The 17,378-nt window shown below is 37.5% G+C and overlaps 1 protein-coding gene across 1 annotated transcript in view; it reads right to left on the bottom strand.

Annotated features, from left to right (window-relative positions):
• LOC763226 (allograft inflammatory factor 1-like) overlaps positions 1-16,887 on the bottom strand; it is a 21,548-nt gene extending 4,661 nt beyond the window's left edge. Inside the window, exons 1-3 of the mRNA XM_030997688.1 lie at positions 16,494-16,887; positions 967-1,028; positions 253-319 (exon numbers count right to left, since the gene is read on the bottom strand). Of these exons, the coding sequence (XP_030853548.1) occupies positions 253-319; positions 967-1,028; positions 16,494-16,530 (166 nt within the window). The 5' untranslated portion in view covers positions 16,531-16,887. The remainder of the gene's footprint in view (positions 1-252; positions 320-966; positions 1,029-16,493) is intronic.
• Positions 16,888-17,378: the final 491 nt, after the last annotated feature.

Raw genomic sequence — 17,378 nt, 5'->3', positions numbered from 1 at the left:
CCTCCTCCTCATCATCATCATCATCATCATCATCATCACTGTTCTCCTCACTGCCTTCATCATCATCATCATCACCATCATCACCATTATCATCCTTATCATTAGCATTATCATCTTTTCCATTATCAGTTTCAACCATGCAGTAATACTTATTAATGTCGTTACGGCTATCAGAAGAATCACAATTAAATCTTCATTATCTCCCTCGCTATCTGAATAACATGTGAGATAGTAAACAATTATTCAAGTTACCTTTATATGCTGCTAATTTCTCTTCTAATTCTTCAACCTCTGGATAAACATTTTGTGTGATAATGGTCTGTGGATAGACAAATACAAAGATGGTTAGAGTTCTAAGTTACTAAGTTAGCCATTGTAGTCATGGGATGGGGTAGGATAATAGATCTACACTATAATCATAGTAATCATGTACAGATGTATTTCGAGATGTGTATCATAGCGTAGCCTGTTATCTTCAGCCGGGATCAATAAATTGTGCCCTTAATAGATTCAGTCACTTTTGTTTCTTACACTATGTCAAATCAATCTAAATCATTAGTACATTAATGAGAAACTTTATCACAGCTGGTCATTTCTTCCTTTTTTCTTCCTCATTACCACTTTAAACACTTTCTATTTCAATTTTATTTCACATTTGACATACAACGTTTTTCTAGATTTTGTGATGTTCTCAAATATTGAACCTTGAAAAATGTAAAACACCCCGAATATATTTTCTTTAAAGAAAAAATATTATTATGGAAATGGAACCCTTCATGAGATATCATCATGGCTTATGGCATATCAACAAAACAAACACAAATGTTCCTAACTTTGGCAAGTGCGATGAATGTTTGTTATGGTATATAAATCTTTGAGGTACATTGCGATTTTTAAAATATTATTTTTAGAAAGATCTCCACATTATTTCAAAGAAATGGTCATGGAATTGATTCTTATTCTTACCTCGATTTCGTCATCTATCTCTTCCACTTGCTTTTGTTTTGCCTGTCCCCATTGCTTGCCACCTGTAGAAGAAATCACCATGGAAACGAGAAAGTTAGAGAAAAAAAACCTGTTATTTTCTCGCATGCATACGGTCATTGATAATGGAACGTAATTGCAAAAACTTTCGCAAATTAAAGACACTAAGATAATTTCAATATGCGAACGTTGCAATGAAGCATTACGTAATTGGAGCATGCTTTCTATGGGAGAAAGAATAGGGTATTAAAATTGCCTCCGAACTGATTTCTCGAAAGTTTTGAGATCGTGGTATGACTATACCTGTGGGTATCGTTAGATCGAAAGACAACTGAACAAATAGATAAAGAGATAGTTTAATGTAGGGCCAGACTCCTTGCATACAATGTGCGTCTGCACAATTAAACAATACTTCACAATAATCCCACAGTATGCACTTAATAATAAACATAATCTATTTTGTTTATCCAGGGAAGCCTCATTAGTATCAATACTGATCTTCCTGAAGGGCCTGCAATCATTAATACCCCAGTAATTGCCAGGTACCCATTTATACCTGGATGGAGAGTGCTAAATGTTGTTAAATGTCTATAGCCAAAGGACATTTAACTTAGTGTTAAGTCGGGATTCGAGCCCTCGACCCTTGGATCGAGAGTCAATCGAATGAACCACTATACCACCATGACCACGGCACCTCTTAATTATGTCCAAGTTTTTTCAATGATAACCTTGTTTCATGAGGGACTTCCTGGAATAGTCAGACGGGGAATGATCCTCGATTAGGGTTTTTAATTTCCTCATTCTGATACTGAATACCCCCACTTTTGCAAGGGAGTATATAAAGGCATCGTTTAACAATGTTAAATCTGAGATGCATGGCCCTATGTGTTATCATTGTCTGTGATATGGTGTAATATCGAAGCCCTAATAATATTGCGCTTCAAAATGATCATGAAGTGCCTCAAAAAAAGTTTTTAAAATCGTTAGGAAAACGAAAAAATGAAATTTCGATTTTCAATCGTAAATATCTTGATAATGCAGACAGGCGATCGGCTTGTAAAAGTCATGGGATTCCTGACTGACCTAAAGGTTTATAATTATGATTGCAGCATGAGCTAAAGCTAGGATTTTGTTTCAGAATCTGAGGCAATTTTACCGAGTCACTCTAAAAGTCCCAGAATCAAGACATAAGTCTAGATTTTTGTTATGCTCAATGTTCAGTTACTTTGTTTCTGTGGGATCATTTGAAAGTGGGAAGAAAACACATTCACGTCCAAGCTCAAGTACATTGAAACCTCTTTAGTCCTAAACTGTACATTACAATTTTCATTATCTATGTTGTCAAGTCTAGCGGTTAAAACTGCAGCGATGTATCTGCATGTTCTTTCTGTTTCTATCACGTCCCTTTTCCTCGTGACGCGATGCATCAATCAATTTTGTCATTTATGTTTCTTAAAGAAACAACCCTTAATATTAAATGTACTGATTTTAATATGAAACACTGGAAATAATATATTATGTTCATTTAGGCAGAACAGCTAAAGGAAAAATATCTACCAACTCTTTCCACTCGGAGAACAACAAATTGCACAGCAAAACCGTTTAGCTATACCCACATCGATTTTCAAGCGTGCCGCACCCCCCCCCCCCCTCCGGCAGACACTCTTGGATACGCCATTGAGTTCGATTCTACAATACGATCCATCTTCGAGTTAGACTGTAGAGGGTTTACATTTCTTATAAGAATCATGCTTTGCAGATCACATGACATGAAATGAAAGAAATCTAGTTTGAACCGGTACTCAATATTTATTTAAAGACACAAAGTAGAGATCCATGGTGATGTGATTGTATTGCGAGAGAAACTGTGTGGAACCAATTGAAATTGGATTGGTATGTAGCAATTAAAATTGTTGAATACTATAAGGTTTTGGAATCATCAAGACGATCAGAATTTGATTCAATTTTTCTGGAGATTACATGAACTACACACGGAAATGGGACTACAACGAGAATGTGGCATGAAACGATTAGTCCAAACACTTTTTCTTGCCATACTTCGAATGTGAGGGCATGTAAAGAGCAATCATTTTTAGGAGACATTTTTCATCGCGATATTCTTCCACACTAAATGTAAAAGGACATGAGAAAGCACACATGTGTCTCTTTCTCAACTTTCCAGAACTCAACCTTCTCTTTAATTGTATCGAATTTTCTGCGATCCCACGTACTCCATCATATTTCTCAAGAGGGAAATCCGGGGCAGACGGATGTGCCAAGGAATAGGGAAAAACAGGAAAATGTAACACTTTCACTGATATAGATAATGTGGTGGTAGCGGTGAGTATTATAAAGGGAGGGGAAGGGGTGGATGGTGGAATCGGTGGGGGTGGGGGGGGGGGGTGCTGTGAACACGACAACGTACATGCGGAAAGAGGGTAAGAGAGAAAAGGAGAAGGAGAAGGCTACGAAATAGAAGTACATTGAAGTACATTGAAGTACTAAATCTCGTGATCGAATTCTCCTTGACTATAAAAAACATAATGATGTTAGCTTCTACAAAAATATGGAAACATTGATAGGAAATATCGAACTTCGGTCTTGGGGGTCGGGATGGGAGCCCCGGTCTTTCGAAGTCTTGCAAATGTTAAGAAACAGTGTCATTGAGTGAGGGTGTGTGATAAGGGTTTTGTAACGTTCATACCATCTTCTATTTCGTTGCCTTCTCTTTCCTCTATCTATCTAATTTTCTATATTTTTTCTCGCGCTGTTTTTGCGAAAGGCCCCATGCCCCCGTACTCGATCCAGGAGCTACGCCACTGAAACACAGCAAACATTTAACGAATGGCTCGTGTTGATGCTATCAGACTTTGGAGCATGCATAACTTAATGAACCAAATTAGATTCATGGAGTTATTCCAACAAAAACAAACGCCTTTTAAAGCTCAAAGTATCGTAACATGAGCTCAATAATCATAAATTTATGAATCATGTCTCAACATGCAGATGTCTTATAACTGCATTGTAAGCAGTTTCAAGAAAACTGATATAATATTATTATTAAACCAGAGTTTTACATTTCGCTATCAAATCCTCTCAATAGATACACGGGCACAGCAACGTGACTGACATGGAACATGGGGGTGTGTCCCTCACATGACGAAACAATAGGAGAGTGGGAAAGAGAGACTGTGCGAGAGAGGGGAAAGGAAGGAGGCAAAGGAGCAGAAGATAATAATTATTAGTCCATACACACCTCCACTCACTAAACAATATTGTTTTCTCGCATCGTATTCATCTATAAAAAAAAAATCCGGACCCTCCAAATGACAACAGCCCCCCCCCCCCCCCCCCATGGCGGGATCCTTGCTACGCTACAGAACAGATAGAACTATAAAATGACTTTTGAGACAATGAAGTGTATGATTCTTTCAATCATTATCAACCAACACTTGTCTTTAAGGAAATACGAAACCACGCTTTTTGCGGAATAATTCCATAATCTCACGACAGGCTTGTAACGTCTGATTTTTCTTATCATTTCCTTGTACTACATTATTACGTGGTCAAATGTATACAGAGAGGATTGCTGTACTGTTGTACCCAGATAAGCGAGAACAATACTCGAATTTATAATCGAATAGCATAGCCGTTTCTTGTTAACAAGAAAAGAAGTTCCTCATTATATAGACCTTGGTACCACGCACCTTTGATAAGTCCAGGAACTTAGGAAGAGTGGTCCACAGAAAAATATCAACCAACTCTACCCTTGTCGTCGAGCATAATCGCAATATTGTTCGGTTATTGGCGGTGGGGATTTCAAATTTTCGTATCCTTCTTCTTCTTCTTCTTCTCCCCCACTTCTTCTTCTTCTTCTTCTTCTTCTTCTTCTCTCTCTCTCTCTCTCTCTCTCTCTCTCTCTCTCTCTCTCTCCCTTGTTTTCTTGTTGGGGATTTTCTACCTAATTTGTAGTAAAAAAAAATTGTTCCCCGGCTCTTATTCAAAGTGAACTTACCACGCCCCCAAACACTGGGCACTAGCTACCTCAGAAAAAAGAAGTCAATATTGTCAATACCCCCGTGACCTTGTAACTTCTCATATCAAACGACGGAAAGTAAGAGTCAAGTAACGGTATTTATTACAAGTAAATATGAAATGATTTATATTGGCATCTGGCGCGGGTTTGGATGATGGCAATAGGGATATATAATGTCATGTCTGCGTGCCGCGCTATATATAGAGCCAATAATATTGAATCAAGCCGCTTATTCGATCTCTCTCCCTGCCCCCTCTCTCTCACTCTCTCTCTTTCCCTTCCCCTCTCTTTCTTTATTCTTATCCCTCCCCTCATATCTCCTCTCTCTCTCTCTCTCTCTCTCTCTCTCTCTCTCTCGCTCCATCTCTGTGCATTGTTATGCTCCTCTATCACATTCTCCTATGTATTTTAATCAGATAAAAAGTATAAGAACTGTATTTCACAAATCAACTTTCCAGTTACAATAAATGTGCAAAGCCTTTTACATATTATTACCCCCTATATTATCTCAAATATGTCAAAGGTCAAGTATGTAGGGTTTGCCATATATACCAGATACAAATTTACACCTGGGTCAGCGTGGAAGGGAAGTGTTAATACTTTTCCAGGGGACGAAAGTTCCAGGTGGGGATTCGAACCCTCAACCTTTCGATTGACAGTCAAGTGATCATACTATATCAGAAATTTTGTGTACGGGCGAAATATCTTAGACATTTCCATGTACATTTATTTCTTCTTTTTACATTTTACAATCGTAGCCATATAAATTTAGTTAATCATTACTATTATTATAGTTGTTTATCATAATTACAATATCGTTCACCTTTGACCCACAGGGTATTGAAACTATACGTTTATGTAGCGGAATGCCTGGATCATTTGTGAAAGTGATACACATGCATTTTCCCAATCAGTCTTCATCATTCTGAAATGGGCTATCCAACCGTTTGTCTATACTTTACACATTTACTTATCATTTGAAATGTGTTTTACATGTATGTTTTTTAAAAACTTGTATGTATATATGGATTTCGGAAATAACAACAAACAAACAAACAATTTCGTTATAATTTTTGTGCATTTAGAACAGATTCCGTGGAAGTCAATCTGGCTGGGGTGGCAATATCTCATATGAATTTATATATTCTCTATATGGCACACGTGGCATCATTCGTATCTGTCATTTGGGTGAAATATATTGTATATTGTTCTTTGTTCTGAAGGCATCGTGGTTTCTCACGTCCACCGATGGGTTCAATAATAACATGGCCTTCATGATAGATAGGGGTGTGAAAATAGCGCCGTCAGTGCATCCATCTCGGTTATAATAGACTCTTTCCCCAGGTGTTACAAACAAAAATCACAATACGGTCAGGTCATCGATTAAGACACAAATTAGAGTAGTAATTATAGGCCAAAATGTATGTTTATTAGAAGAGGAAGAATAAGTTGTGGTGATGGTGGTAGTCGTCGTCTTCTTCGCCGTCGTCATCATCGTCGTCGTCGTCGTAGAATAGTATAGTAGTGGGAGTAGTAGAAGTATTGTAGTGGCAGTGGTGGTAGTAGCAGCAGCAGTAGCAGTAGTAATAGTAATAATATTAGTACATGTAGTAATAGTAGAAGTAGAAGTAGAAGTAGAAGTAGTAGTAGTAGTAGTAGTAGTAGTAGTAGTAGTAGTAGTAGAAGTAGTAGTAGTAGGAGTAGTAGTAGTAGTAGTAGTAGTAGTAGTAGTAGTAGCAATACACGTGTAGTAGTACAAGTAACAGTAATAGTATTATTGGTAGTTTAGTAGTATTAGAATTAGTAGTACTTAGAAGAAGAAATAGTAGAAGTAGTAGTAGTAGTAGTAGTAGTAGTACTTAGAAGAAGAAATAGTTGAAATAGTAGTAGTAGTAGTAGTAGTAGTAGTAGTAGTAATCATGTAGTAGTACAAGTAATAGTATTAGTAGAATTGGTACAATTAGAATTAGTAGTATAAAAAAAATAGTTGAAGTAGCAGTAGTAGTAGTAGTAGTATTGCATAATTTCGAATATTAGGACACTGCTAACGTTTAAATTCCACAGATAGGACATACATGACATATTCATAATTCTTGCAAAGTTCTACATAATTCGATGTTGGCTGCAAAAGGGACATAGTATCTTTAATATTTCTGTAATTTAATCTTACTTCCGGTACTTCAGGGTTTTTGTTAACATTATGGGTGTGTGTTTTCATTTTCATTTCTCTGGCTATTTTCATAAGTGCCCTACGCTTCTATATATATGGCGTTCCAATCTTTGAAGTGGATTGATTTGTGTTTATGCCAATCTTGAATTGGCAATTAGGTTTATCATTTAACCACTATTACCACAACTGCAATATTGTAACATGACGAACTGTTGTATAATTTGCTTAGTCCATAATGTTGGCATATAATTATGTTTATACCTTTTTTTTTGGTTGAAATTATGTTCATTAAATGTTTTTTAATTCTTTATGGTATTTAGGCAGTAGTATACATGTCACGTTTAAATAATTTTTAACTAAATGTTATGTAAGTTTTTTACAATGATTATATCCAATTCATGTAATACATGTGCAATTCAGTGGTGAAACTGCCATTCATGAAAGATGCAATAAAATACCATGTATCTATCTATTTTCACATTCGCCTCTCCTACCGAGATTTTATCATAGTTTAATTTCGATGAAGTCTCCCATTTCATTATTTTCTAGGTCGGGGGTGCAGCACCGGTCTAACTAGGTAGACAAAATGAAGCCTCCCCCCCCCCCCTCTCTCTCTCCCCCTCCCCCTCTCTCTCTCTCTAAAAAAAGCAACAACAAAAAAAACAACAACAAAAACATAATTACAATCCTTTACCCTAAACGTATATATTTACAAAGTAAAGTCCAGAGAAAATTGTCGCCAGAGTGACCAGGACTCGACATCGTAGCACCATGTATCATCCGATGGTATCTTGTAGTGATGCACTAGGTATGTCACGTGACTAAGCTCCTTCCTAACTCCTTAGTAGTAATGATGACGCACCGGTCGTGGTGTGTAGGGCCAACATGAGTCACGATAATCATCATTTACATCGCATATTTTGTTCTTACCATCTGTTTGCTGCCAGATGACCGTTTGATCAACCCCTTAAACTAAAGTACATGCTCTCTAGCTTTCCAATATTCTCTCTCTCTCTCTCCCTTACTCATTATTTATATTTTTTAATTTTTCATATCTCTCTTTCTCTTTCAATCCAACTACCCCCTCCCTCTCCCTCCTTCTCTCCCCCTCTCTCTCTCTCTCTCTCTCTGTCTATCTCCATCTATCTCCTGCCGGCATTTCTCTCTCGCTTTCTATCTCTCTTCATTTCTATCTCTCTTTCCATCTCCATTATGTCCTCTGTCTCCACCTGTCCCTCTCTTTCTCCGTTTATTTGTCCATCCCCCTGTCACCCCCCCCCTCTTCCTCTCTCTCTCTCTCACTCACTCACTCACACACACACTCTCTCTCTCTCTTCATGTCGCTTCATATCCATGTCCCTCCCTACCTCCATCTCTCTCCATCTCTACTCGTTTGATTTGATTTGATTTAATAGATTCCAAAATAATTTCAAATGAAATGCTCCGACGTAGACTACGTGTTTGATGAAACGTAATAAATGGATTTGTCGCCTAAACGGTACAGATCCTATTTCTGAAATTGTCACCTACGTATGTAAGTTGGCAACCCACAACCCGAGACACATTATATTCATATCAATACAATATTACAGTGTCAGTATGCTATGCATTGCCTGTGGGTATTGTAGATGTTTTTGTTGTTGTAGGAAGGCGTTGCGCGTGCCAAAATTGTTGTTGATATTAAATTGTGTTTCCCTGGTAGGCCTACACCAGTTTCCAAAACCTATATTTTTATATTATTATATGCAATAACAAAATCATAATATAATTTTTCTTCTTCTTCTTCTTCTTCTCTCCTTCTTCTTCTATCGAGTCTTCTTCTTTTTGTTTCTTCTTCTTTTTCTTTATCTTCGTCTATTTTTCTCCTTCTGTTCCTCGATCATTCTCCTACATCACGTTACTACTACTACTACTACTACTACTACTACTACTACTACTACTACTACTACTACTACTACTACTACTACTACTACTACTACTACTATTACTACTACTACTACTACTACTACTACTACTACTACTACTACTACTACTACTACTACTAATACTACTACTACTACTACTTCTTCTTCTTCTTCTTCTACTACTACTACTACTACTACTACTTCTACTACTACTACTACTCCTACTACTACTACTAATACTACTTATACTACTACTACTGCTGATGCTAGTACTGTTATTACCCATATAGACCTGTAACGACTATTCCATCGGCCGAAAAGTTCTCTAATTAGCTAAATTATTGTGTCAATCATATCGAAAGCTTCTCATGACAGAACTAAAAATTGTGTATTCCGGCATCTTTTAATTCATAACACTGGTTGTTAATGTTAATTGATTTTCGCATTCATTATTTCTTGAGCACACACACTTAACATTAGTGTACAGCAGGTGGGACATAAATACATGTATGACATTTTGCGTGACCCATGGGTGCGTGTAAGGGTGTAGCTTTACTCACCTTCCACCTCCACATACTGCAGAGATACAGATCAGACGGGCATGGTCGGGAGAGAGGGGGAGTTCAGTGGTGTAGCAAGACAGGGGGGGGGTGGGGGCGAGGGCGGCACGAGGACCCCCCCCGCCTTATAGTGGATTAAAGGGGGAGTAACGATTGTACGTCTCTAGAATCTCATAATATACCACTCTGTATTCGTCTCCTATAATATCTTACAATATTGTGTTACTCAGTACGGGAGCCTATTCACATACAAGCTATGCTTTTCATTTAGGCTCCCCACATTTTACATTGTTTTACCTTGCCTGTTATATCTACATATCTCGAAATTTTCGTACTTATTTTCCGTACATTATACTTGATTTGAATTGTTTTTTCTTGTGTGAAATCTACTCTTATATACTGTAATATACGCTCGTATGAAAAAAAAAGAAAAAAAAAAGAAAAGAATATAAACTGTTTTTTTATGTAAAATGTGGAACAAATAAACTTCAAACTTCAAAATTCAAGAGAGAAGAGAGAGAGAGAGGAGAGAGAGAGAGAGAGAGAGAGAGAGAGAGAGAGGGGAGACGGAAAAAAGACTATGTCAAACTTTGAGATATACTAAAGAGCTATAACAAACAGATGGAGAAACGATTGATAGGATTTTCGATTGGATTCATTATTAGGTTCAGGGTTGGGTTAGGGTTACGTTTAATGTTTGGTCCAGGGTCCAGATTTCGACAAGCGTAGGATACTCACCGGAACTTGTGTCGTACAACCGTGTGGTGTACAATATTATCTTCAGCATGATCAGATAATCTTTGTACAATATCAGAGATAATGATATTGACGACAAAGGTTTATATTGGTCACTTAAATGCCAAAAGGCTTCATCATGCAGCTAATTACACCCACAGGGAGATTACAAAGATTTGTTTTTTACTATGATGAAATAAATGTATGAACAATTAAATGACATTGTATGATGATGAGGAGCGTCACCACGATATCACGTTGAAATTACACGTGTTTGCGTGGTATATACGTCAAAATAACGAATGAATAAATTATGTTGACCTATAGATAGTACGGTTATACAGAATCTGTTGGGTAAAGATTTGTGCAAAAGCAAAATATTTTCTGTCTTTTTTTTTTTCTCACACCCCTTTTTTTTTTTTTTTTTTTGCTGAAGGAGAAAGTTAGAATTAGTAGATTTGCAAACGCAGCTGATCCGAAAGAGAGAGAGAGAGAGAGAGAGAGAGAGAGAGAGAGAGAGAGAGAGAGATGGGAGAAATAGAGATACAGAACAGCAAGTAGAAACTGGTCATGAGGAGAGGTCAGAATTATATGGATGAAAGATACATGTAGGAGGACAAACAGAGAGAAAAGGAGAGGTGAAAAGAAGGAGAGATAGATATAGAGAGAGAGAGAGAGAAAGAATGACAGAGAGAGAGAGAGAGAGAGAGAGAGAAAGAGTTTATATGGGTATAGAGGGCAAGGTGAAGAAAATGCCCTTATATATTTTTTTTAAATTGTACTAATTAGTTTTCCCAATGGCAATATAATATTGAACTGCAAAAGAGAGAGAGAGAGAGAGAGAGAGAGAATGGGGGAGGGGGCCATGGAAAGAATAGATGGAGGTAGATGACTAGACCCCTCCGAAACATCATCTGACATATCGTCCATCAGGTAAGACGGGAAACAACTCCCCTGACATACCATTCAGCTAATAATCGTAGTGAAGTCAGACCAGTTGGGCGATTTGTCTACGACTTGTCTACGATTTGAAGCCGATTTTGCTTTTATACCTACAATTATTCTTTAAGTTTCATTCTTACAATGCTAGAATGCACTAAAACCAAGATTCTTAGTATTAACATCATTATTCAGAACCCACATCAGGAAGAAATGCTTGTTTGAATTTCTGTCTCGAATGAGAAGCAATTTCCTCGAAAAATCAGATCTTAGTCGATTCGTGTAGTAGGCTATGCGATTGGCTTCAAACGCTAACACATATTACTGTTTGATTAGATATGTTGACCATGTACCATGAACATGATACAGGCTAACACAGTATGCAAGCATACGTAATTCTTCTATTTTAGATGTCTAATCGAAAGGGGAATATTTAACTTTGGGGCTTCTTGCATGAATAGAGGAGGAAAAAACAACCAACGGTTTATTTTCTCGCTAGAGCTTCCTCTTCCAGCATATTCAAAGCAATAATATGCCAGCAGTTTAGTATGTACAGGGACTTGATTGTCTATCAGGTCCCTGGTATGTACAAGCAGGAATGGCGGACAATATATTGTTGACTAAGGTCCTTGCTTAACTTGTTTTTGATGGGAGCCATTGTGGGGTGGGAACTTCCCCCAAATTACCTCCTCAAACAATTGTGTTGTGAAATATTTTCGAATACCTATTGTATATTTAGCTTCTATAGTTACACGCTTGGGTAGTGAACAAGTAATGAAAATAAAGTATTGCATGTCTGATGGGATAGATGAAGAAGGGATTATAGTATTGCAGTGATGGTATGCGTAAATGTATTTCAAGCTGTGTATGGTATTACCAGTTGTTAAGAATCCTATTTTTCTTGGTTTCGTAAAGAGCATTAAACAAGAATTTAGTGGATTTTGTGCAATATAAAAAAAGCAATGTTATATATTTAAATAAAGGAACTCAACATTTGTGGGCTTGTGGTATCGATTTAGTCTTAAAGTTTACACATTTCTTCTGCGATTTCCCTACTCATGCAATATGATTGATCTAAGCCATGGGAGATTTGAGCCGCACACTCTCGGGATACATTATAGTAATTGCTATATTGTCCAGGAAATAGATATTAATATAGGACTGGTACACAGTTGTAATAATGAGACATGCAGACTCTAACTCGTGTAGATAGAGCTGCGTGGTGGTACGGAAAACATATTGGATTGTAAATCCAGTTAGTTTCGCTTCATTAGTATCATAAACGGACTATGCCATGTACTGTATCTCCAGCTAGACTAATATCACACGATACAAAAACGCCTGTGTAATCCCCAACCCACTCTATAATACCTCATCATTTTACACACGTGGGACTATTCTGCTGAAGAATTTCAAAGGATAATTAACTCATAGGTTTATCTATGCCTTGCCCAAACAGGGTGTATTTTACAGATATAAAGTTTTCGGGACATTTAATAAGCACTAGTGGTGTAGCTATAGCTACGGGTATATGCCCGCATTTGCATGGCGAAAAAGAAAGGAAACACAATTATAAATGACACTAGAAAGAATGAAAGGGGGAAAGGAACAGGAAACAATAGCACTCAAACCCTCCCCATAAAAAATATGGCGGTTTATCCACCTAATAAGATCAGTGCCCTAATAATACAAGAGCCCCCCCCCCCCTCAATACACTTACTCTACGCCTCTGAGGGCGGCTGCAGTTGAACGTACTCACGGGAGTACTGTATGATGTTTACATTTGTAATGTTTGTTGTATTCTTGATCACAAGTAGGCTATGTACACAATTCAATTTTCGAGATAATTTTACATCATAAACCGAAATGAGCATGACAATTGAATTTAGCCAGATTTATCGTTACAGATTCATGGACAAGATGCGATAACAAAGTTCGAGTTTTTGAGAGGCTAATTAGATAATGATTATGATAAACTGCCCTCCACAATATCATACGCATGCACATACTGGTGTGGGCTTGGCAAACGTTATCTAAATTTATCAATTTAAACAAGCCTGACTTAAAATGTGGTGCATTATGACCACAGATAGCAAAGGACAATTCTTTTCCATTAATGTAAAGATCGTTTTGATTAAGAAGTAATATCTAACATTCGACAAAAAGTGTTCGAAATCACGCGACACCTAAGTGTAACCAGTTTCCTTGGTGTAACATTTTTTAGTCCTCTTGTTTTCATACACCACCTAGAAGACTACACTGTATCAGGTTGAAGGTAAATTTAGGGTTTCGAATCTGCTGTTGTATTGTGCAAGCTCTCGCTTGTGTTTTTGTATCACAATCATTCGCAAGTTTGGAGGACGAAATGGCGCGAAAATCGATACGATATTGTTCGAAATCAACTTAAGAATGCAGCAGACGAGCTGTATATAGACCTTGTGTTTTATCATTACACTTTACAGGAAGGGAAATGAGAACATTTGCAAGGAATGAAACAAACGGGTTAGTATATGACTTTGATTATCCAAACCCAAAGGCATACAATACACGATGAATATCATAACGAATTCATGGTCGTTAGTTTGGAGTTCTAAATGAGGACAAAATCGAGAAAGGTGCGGGTTATTTGAAGGCACTTGGAAATAGACACCCCGTCAACACTGCAAACTTTTCATATCTTGCCAGCAATGTTCTCTTTTTTCATTTTACATTTCGTGCAACATAACAAGCACATCTTCAGAAATTTATGGTCGTCTCTTTGTCACGATGTTCTTTCTATCAAGGAAAGTGGAGGCCATATATGAATACATTTATAAATAGACACCTCACCCACCCTTCGAATGTTTCGTGAAAACTGTTTTTACATTTCCAGAAACAGAACTTAAATACCAAACGTAATCTAGATATTCGTTACTTTGTCAGTGTGTGTATCGCATAAGAAGGGTGCAGAAAATAATACATAACCCATAAATTGACATCCTTTCCTGTTGCACAGGCATCATTGGGTGAAAATGGTGTTTATTTTTACATTTCCACTTTAAAGCAATAGACTTGACTATCATAACGAAGTCATATAACCTTTACTCAATCTGTACACCCCTTACCCATTGCACAGTTTTCAATGCGCGTGAAATCATGTTTATTTTTACATGTCCATCATCGCTCGAAAATCACAAGAATCATATGGTTGTTGTGATATTCTACAGTTAACAGAAAATGCGGTCTTAGTGTATATTTTGAGTCATAAGTCATATTTTGAGACGGTATTCCACTTCAAACAGTTACATACATATATCAAGAATTTAGTGTTTGTTTTTACATCTCACGAGACAGGCGTGCTCGGTGGGGGAGGCGGTGGAAGGGGGAGCAGCATGGTACCAGATATTAAACAATTCGATAACGTGCCCTGTCATCGGATTCTATTTTCGCTGATGTTTATTCTCCGATTCTTATCATGAGATAATTGATCTGTTGATACAATAACATTTCGGGGTCAGCTCAAACATCAACCCTACTTGTATAGAGTCTAAAAATCGTGACACATGACTCCAGATATTGAAAGATGCGGGTATTCATGCAAACACGACATAAAAGAAATTGGAGTACGACCAGCCTGTATGCTCATAAGGTAGCCTATAAATAATTTATTCTTCAAATCATGGTAATCGATGGGATTCATAAGACTGATATTTGTATTGTTTTAATATGATGTAGCGACTGTAGCCAGCAGTATAGGCCTTATATCAAGGTTAAGTTACCATCAATAAGATGAGGGTATTCGTGTTTTAATACGACATAAAAAAAAAAAATGGAGTACGAATAGCCTGTATATGTTATTAAGGTAACATTATGGCCTCCTTTTCAAATCATGCTATGGATCTGATGAAGTTGTATTTTCAACAAGATCGAACTTTGTGATAGTTGCAATATGATGTAACTGTAGGTCTTATTAAGTTAGAAGTTAACAAGAATATGCATGATAGTAAAATATTCAGTTTCCAAACTTTTTATAAAAAGTACCCTTTTCCAGCCCACTATTTCCTATTCCCTACCATGTCTACTTAGTGCCAACCGTCCTCAAACGGACAGACGTGACACTCACGGTGACCTCTAAATTTACAAAACGGTGTCAGAGGCCTCAACAAGATTTGAACTTCAAGAGGCATGCAGTCTTTACACATGTTGAGTTGTTCCCGATAATAGGGACTTTTAGATTTGCGTGGACTGATACGTGTGAGGTGTGATGTCCATTCAAGGCAGTACATTAAAAGAACATCGATCGTAGCAATCCACATTGTCGTTGTGCAAATCTAAAAGTCCTTAATGTATCTCGGTAAACACTCCATCAAACCTAAGCCTCATAGCTCAGTCATGAGCTTATTTTGAATTCCTAAAGAAAGGGGAACAAAAATCTATTATTTAATTTCCAGGGTCATAACATCAAACGAAAGTACACGTAGACAGTGGTAAAGAAAACTATGCAGTCATCAAAGTGAAAAGGATTAGAAATTTGAAATGCTTATAACAGAAATTAGAATTAGTGCGATTAGATTTGCCGAAGGCACTGTACGGGCCTACGCAATCGTTTATTCCAATCAGCTAATTCACGTCATTGAGGTCGCAATAAGGAAAAAAGAAACATTTGTTGGGGCTGTAAACAATGGAGTGTTCTTAATGAATGAAATATATATATTTAATTTAAGTTTAATAATCAAATTACACACATACACACAAATGATGTGGTACAGGTTCAGAATAATCTAATTTGACACGTGAAGATGTACATTGGAGAAGTGCGAAACCTCATTACCGAGTAATTCATCTGCCGTACGGATCTTCATCAAATAAGGATGTTTTTACGATTAATGTTGCTTTTGCGCCATCTGATAGATCGTACGAATCAGGTGGCAAATTGCGATCATCCTTTACATACACGATAAGCAATTCTCTCAAAGATGTATATTTATATATTTATTCATATTTAGACCTCGTTTACACACACGACTATCTGGAGTCATGGCCCCTTACATTAGCCCACTATTGACCCTCCACCTGCTCATAATACCATAATGCTATATCGTTCAAAAATTATCACGAAAACCGCGCAAATTTGATACTTAATTAATGTTACGCTGAGAACAAAATTAATACACTGTTTTACTTACCTTGCACGTTCGAACGATCAAAAGTTGTACGAGGCATTTTGAATCGCTTCCTTGTTCCTCAAATGCAATACTCAGAATGATTTTTTCTCAGTTATTTCTCGATTCTCCGCCGAAATCCCGGTTTTCCCCCTCTTTGTTGACACTCCAGTACACCAGCACGTGCGTTTCTGTCTACTATACAACTGTGCTTGGTTTGCATATACACTCTGGCACTTCCCCTTTTCCACCACTTATACGCGATGTGTAATTACAATGCGCTATTTCGGCGACATCCGTCCTTCTTCTTTTTGGTGTGTCTCTCTTTTCTCGCCACCACCACTTTGCGATATTCTTATCCCGCCTGGATGTGTAACAGAATATGATGATGGCCCTGATATGCTCCAAAGCGTTCATTGACAAGTATATTAAGTGTGTGTGTGTGTGTGGTTTGTGTGTGTATGATTTGTGTGCATGTAGCCTTGTCCGTGCACCCTGCCTATCGATAGCTTTACACCATGCTGTGTGTCGTCTGCTTCGCGAGGGCAACACGGAAGTAAACCGCCGTGGGGAATATTCCTTTCATTTCCGTATTCTTGAACATTTATGACGATTTGGTTCCTTATAAACCAGGGTTAAGTTCATGCAAAGACAAGACGTAGTCTGACTTTAGAGTCGTATGTCCATCATAGAAATGACAGTTTTGATGTACATGTGCGTCCCAAAATTTGCGGGGGGCGGGGAATCATCCTTAATTAGGGTTGAATATATGAATGAAAATTAGCGAGGTAATTAATTAAGGGAGGGTATAACTATAAGGGGGTGTCAAAGCGCGCGTCTTATTTTTCGATTCATTTAACTCTCTCCCTGTTTTTTCTTTTCTTGACTCTTTCTGGGATTTTTAACCAT

This window comes from Strongylocentrotus purpuratus, unplaced genomic scaffold (genome assembly GCF_000002235.5).
Source record: "Strongylocentrotus purpuratus isolate Spur 01 unplaced genomic scaffold, Spur_5.0 spur5_scaffold_4, whole genome shotgun sequence".
In the NCBI taxonomy this organism is placed as follows: domain Eukaryota; kingdom Metazoa; phylum Echinodermata; class Echinoidea; order Camarodonta; family Strongylocentrotidae; genus Strongylocentrotus; species Strongylocentrotus purpuratus.
This window is presented reverse-complemented; position numbering and strand designations above follow the sequence as displayed.